This window comes from Rhinopithecus roxellana, chromosome 1 (assembly GCF_007565055.1).
Source record: "Rhinopithecus roxellana isolate Shanxi Qingling chromosome 1, ASM756505v1, whole genome shotgun sequence".
NCBI classification, from domain to species: Eukaryota; Metazoa; Chordata; class Mammalia; order Primates; family Cercopithecidae; genus Rhinopithecus; species Rhinopithecus roxellana.
Window position 1 is genome coordinate 76,696,436 of NC_044549.1, and position 5,849 is coordinate 76,702,284.

At 44.9% G+C, this 5,849-nt stretch overlaps 1 protein-coding gene across 2 annotated transcripts in view; it reads left to right on the forward strand.

The window, feature by feature from the left end:
* CACNA2D3 (calcium voltage-gated channel auxiliary subunit alpha2delta 3) overlaps positions 1–5,849 on the forward strand; it is a 958,335-nt gene that overhangs the window by 750,115 nt on the left and 202,371 nt on the right. For both annotated transcript variants that reach the window (XM_030926087.1, XM_030926131.1), the window contains one exon: positions 2,804–2,887. In XM_030926087.1, coding sequence (XP_030781947.1) covers positions 2,804–2,887 — 84 coding nt within the window. The remainder of the gene's footprint in view (positions 1–2,803; positions 2,888–5,849) is intronic.

Sequence of the window (5,849 nt, forward strand, 5' to 3'; positions counted from 1 at the left end):
CACCAGGTAGAGACATATGAATGTGATTGTCTGACACCATCATAGTCAACAAACAGCTTCTCTCTGCCTATGGTTTGCAGAATGGTGGCCAGTAAAATTATTGAACGGTCTTCTTTGTTTCAGGAAAATGAGATATTAGCCAATTTTAATATCAATGAGCCTGTGTCATTCCACGAAATGCATGACTCTCAGGAATCTTGCTAGCTGAATATTAAAAGATTTTACTGTGTCTGGGAATGTGCTTGCCATTTTACATACAATATCTCATTTAATACTCTCCACCTGCTTTGCCATGGAGGTACTATTGTTTTTACCCATTTTGCAACTGAGGAAAGCAGCTTGGAGTAGCTGGATATGAGTGGTGTGACATGGCAGAGCTACTGTGACCTTCTCCTCTGAAAAAGACACATGGACCCTTCTTTTGAGGACGAAGGAGCATTTGTTGCTCTGGAGCTTGTAGTCTTTTTTCAAAGCTCTTTAACAGTGGTTGAAATAACATGAGGCTTAGACATGAAAATTTAGACAGGGGCTGGTGGTGGGTGGAGTGTCCTCTACCATACTAGCTATGCGATCTTATTTAAGTTGTTACTTAATTTATTTAACATGTGAGAACCTGTTTTCCCAACTGCAATATGGGCAATAAATTGACCTTAAAGAAGCAGAATTAAGGATCAAGTACAAGTAAGTCCTTGGGAAAGAATGAAGCACTGTTTAATTGACTTTGTATCTTTAGTGCCTTGCACTTAGTAGGTGTGCAATAAATGTGCATTGAATAAATGAATAAAGAAGCACTTTGAAGTGACCAAAGAAAGAACTTCCTCTGAAGAGACAGTTTAGATCCAGCATCAGGCTACCCGAGAAATTATGAAAGTTCTGCCTGTGAAGTTCAGGATCTGGGCTGTGTGAGTTTCTGGGGTGCCTGATAGTTCTCAGTAATGGTTCTTAGGCAACAGAGGTCCAGAATGACTGTCTGACTCTAAGTCCTCAGGGGGACATGACCATCCCTCCCTGCACTCCTCCACACTGAGGGGCAAGGCACCACTGCTGACAACTCCGGTTGATCTCATTCCTGTTCTTTCTGTTCAGCCCAAGACTGCATCTCACAAGGACCAGGGCTTCCATGCACACAGGAACTTTCCTTAACAAGATCCAACTGCTAATCTGCTATTGTTTACAGCAGCTTCTGAGGGAACCACTTTCCTTCCCCTTCATCTGGAGTGGATCCGATGTCATAAAACTGGCTGTGAATGTCTGTTAATTGAAAACCTAAGAGTAGCGGGTGGGCTCACCATTGATCAGGGTGGTAAGAGCCCACTGACCATAGGAGTCTAGGCACCATTCTAGATAATGGTGAGGAGGGGGAGTCTCCAGAGAGGTCGCAGAGTTCCTGAAATGCAGTTGACAGGTAAGAAAAGAGTGCACTGCATAGACACTTGGCCCTGTTTGGCACTACAGTGGTGCAAGATCGATCCCTTCTGGCCCTCCCCTCATCCCACTGGGGGTCAGTTTACACTTGTCTGGTTCAACATATGGGTGGCAGTTTTCTCCTTCATGCCCAGTGTGGCCTCAGCACCTGTCTCCACAGTAGCCAATCAGTGTCCAAAGTGGCAACCTATGGTTTTGGGGTCTTAAAATACTTAGACTGACCCTGTATCTCACTTAGAACCTTCCAGTTAAATCAAAAGATGACCAATCTGCAGAGAAAAGTGAAAAAGAAAGCAGTATGCATGCATATATATTTTTCCAGTGTGCCATTAACCATATCTGATGAACATGTAAAGGGGTTGCTAATCCTTAGCCTGCAGCAGAGGGCAGACTTTCCTACATTATGAATACCCACAACCAGCATGAAAGGCCTCAAGACACAAGAACGTCCAGACACAAGAACGTCCGGTCGATAAAATGGTAGGCTTGCAGGGTGACTAACACCAGTGATTTAGGGGAGAAAACTAAAACCACTTCCCCAGTTATTCATGCACTCATCAGCTTTTCTGGAGAAATGCCCTAACAGCCATTAAATCTGGCTGTGATTCCCAATACCCTCGTCTACTCCAGGTAAAAGAACCGTGCTTAGTTCAGTACTGCTGTGGCCAGTGTGACAACAAATAGATGGTTCTGTGTGTCTCCAAAATGCCACCAGCATGCTGAGCCCAGCCCCAGCTGTGGAGATCAGTGCTTTTGCTTCCTAGCTAAGGTGTACGGGTAGGTTTGAAACAAAAGGTAGAGGAGGGAGAATTATAAAGTATAGGGGGATATGACTAGATTTTTGGTAAATGTAAGTAAGAAGCCCTTTCTCGTATCATGGATTGAGTTTTAGCAGCTTTGGAATACACACACACACACCATTCAATGAGAAGACAAATCCAACTGCTAACTAGTCTGCTATCATTTATAGAATTTACATTGTTTACATGTATACCATATATGTGTACACACACACACACACACACACACCCACCATTCAAGGAGGGGACAGATTTTCCTTTGCATCTCCTTTCCTTCTTTCCACACCCTCTGCACTTTGTTTTGGAAACCAAGAAGTCTACAGGGTAAATTCATATCAAGCAAAGAGTTAACTTTTCTACTCTCCCAACTTGGAGCGAATGTTTAGAGGCATCTGACCTTGACTTTCCTGTCATTAAAAGTCCCTAGGACTGTCACCCTGCTGGGCTTCTCATCCACATCGGTCCACTCCCAAGCCCTGTCCGTGAAACAGGACTTGGGAAGATAAAGATTGCCCTGGCTGAAGACTTCACGGACTTTTGTTTTTCTTTTCTTTTCTTTTTTTTCTTCCCCTTGCTAGTATGAAGAAGGAAAAAAGCGAAGGAAACCTAACTATAGTAGCGTTGACCTCTCTGAGGTGGAGTGGGAAGACCGAGATGACGTGGTAAGTGATTTGTTTTCAGGCCTCGTGGAGAAGGAGCTGCATTGTACCCACTTCTGTACCTGGGGCAATCCCAGGAGTTGGCCAAGAGGCCCACCGAAGGGACACCTGGCCACCAGAGGGACGTGGAGACAATGGGCCTTTGTACTATGTGTGGAGTTTTATAACTCTCCGGCCGGTCAGTCGGACCAGTTGCAGACAGACCCGCCACCCCAGCTGCTTGTGCAGTCTACTAAAACCATCCCCGGGCGGACGCCGGTCCCCTCTGCAGCTGATGACTCCAGCCTCCTCCCCAGCGCAGCGGATGGCCCCTGACATCTTCAGTGGAATCTGGCTGGGCAATAGCAGGCTCTTCCCAGTGCAGTCAGTGCCTGCAGGCCAAGCAGGCAGGTTCCTGTGCAGCAAGAATTCACCTGTCCGAACCTCATGGGCACAGCCCTTGTTTTCAGAGTGCAGCCCAGGGCTCTGCAGGCTCACTTTCCTCCTTCTTGGTAGGCTGCCCATTTCCTGTACCTTCCCAGCCTTTCATTCTGCTCTGGCCTTGCTGCAATTGCACCCCATGCTTTTTCCCACATAGATTCAGCCTATCGTGCTCTATCAAAAGCTCTCCTTATGCCCATGACTTAACCCTGTCAAGTCTTCTTGGTACTTCCTCAATAAATCAGATTTGTTAGACACGGCTGCCTTTGTGTGAATCCAGGTGGACTCTCCTTAATTAAATCGTAACTTCCCAGGTGTTTCCATGTGGGTCCCTACTCTTCACTTTTTCTTAGGGTGTCTCTGTACCGAGGCCACGTTTCTCTGCCCTCCCCACCCCCAGATTCATCTGGGGTCCTTTCTTAAGTTCCACTGTTGAGTTAGCATTGTTTCCGTCTCTCACTGCATCCTGCTCTCCAAAGGGATGTTGAGGAGAACCGTTTGAAGTCCCAGACTGGATTCTCATGCCTTCCAGAACATGAGGCCAGCATCACGGTGCTTCCACTGCAGCTTTCCTTCTTTCCACACCCTCTGCACTTTGTCACCAGCTCAACTAGTATAAATCTCTCATTTTCATCCTTGCCCGTAAAATGCGAGAGCCATACCTGTTTTAGAAATGTAACCTCTTTTCTTCTTCCTCCGCACTAAGTCTACTACTTAAACCCAAGTTTAGACAAAATCACTTTACCATTTGATAAAAGCTCCTTCGTCCTCCATACCTTTTCCCCACAAGCCAATGGGCTGACATAGTGTCAGCTCAATAGCATGGTCGAGTTTTCTATCTTCTTGCTGCTTAAACACTGTCACAAGGATCCAGTCAGTTCAGGATTGTCCTGCACCTAATGTGCCCACCCTGGCTTAGCGCAGTTGTGAGGAGTGCCACTCAGGTATTAGACTCCTGCCAGGTTCAAATCCCACCTTTGCTGCTTGCCAGATGTTTGGCTTGGGTGGGTGATTATGCCTCTCTAGACTTCAGTTTTATTTTGTGTTCTTTGTTTTATTTTTCCCCAAGAAAATGAGTGTGATGACCGTTGTCCCGACCTCATAGAGCCGTTCTGAGGATTAAATGGATTAATAGATTGAAAAACAGAGAAGTACTTGCACCGTTCTGGGGACACAGTGAGCATTCTACAAGTGGTATCCATTATTAGTAGTATTCTGACCTCATCAGTACTCAGGGGACCCTGTCATGAATGAATGTCCTATGGATTTACAGTTGCTATAAATCTTTGGAGGGGACTTTCCATTGTTGCCCTTCCTCTTCCTTCTTCACTTTAGCTGTTGATTTATTTTTGTTTGTTTGCTTGTTTGTGGCCTCACTGAATCGTCTCCCTTTTTGCATGCTACTTGAAGAGATGTGTGACTCAGCTTACTCCAGTCATCACCTGTGCCCCAGCTAATTTTCAGTGAGTGAATGTCTCCTGTAGTAATCACAGTTTGGGAACACCTTGTATCTCCTCATCCTACTTTCCTTTCTCGTTGGAGCCGCAGGCATTGGATTCGCAGACTCACATGCGTGTTCTTCACCTCCACCTGACTCCCAGGACTGCGTTCTGTCTGTCCAACTTCAGAGTTCCTGTGTTTCAAACGAGTCCAGTGCTTTTGTTCCACACAAATTGGTCTCTGGTTATCTCTTTGGTTTGAGTCTCTTTCACCTTGGAGTATGGTGCATTTCTTCTCTATCAACATATTTGACTTGGCAAAACTCAAACCACCATTTCTCTCCTGGGGGTTTGCACGTCACTAATTGGAGAATTCTGCAATCTACAGAAAGCATCGTTGTGAAGTCTGCACAAAATCTCACATGTCCATGTGCTGGGCCTTGGGGTTTGCACCTGAGTAGCAGAGGACAGGGTTTAGGTCGAAATCTAGGAAATACCATGTAAGCACAGCTCACTGAGGAAGAAGCAGTGGAGTCTGCCCGGATGCAGAGAACTTATTGGAGGATGAGTTCTACTTCTCTAGGAAGTAGGCTCCTGAATTTAATAACCACAGTTATAACCTGCACACTTCCAAAACTGAAGTAAGTTCATATATACTGTTAAAATGCATATAAAATAGACTGGCTAAAATTAAAAGAAAAAAAGACAACAATTTAAAATTATTTAGAGGACTATGAGCAGGACTTCTGTCCCACTCTGCAGGGTGAGTTAGGCATCAGGTCAGGAATACAATAAATAGGGCAGATCTTTGGGGTACCCATGTGCCAGCAGAGGATTTTGAGACATGCATAGCCCAGTCTGAATCGCCAGTGTAGATCCCCTCTGGGAAGGGAAACTTACCTTAAAAATAGCGTTTATCCTTTGGTTATACATTTTCAGAGATGGCACAAGGAATTAAGGATGATTTTTTTGTTTTGTTCCTATTAACTTTCAGTCATTCCCAAGCTTTCCACATTGAATGTGATTATTAATAGAAAAAACTCATATAAATAATAACTGCCATATATTAGCTCTGCCTATATACCAGTACCATTCTAAGTGATATA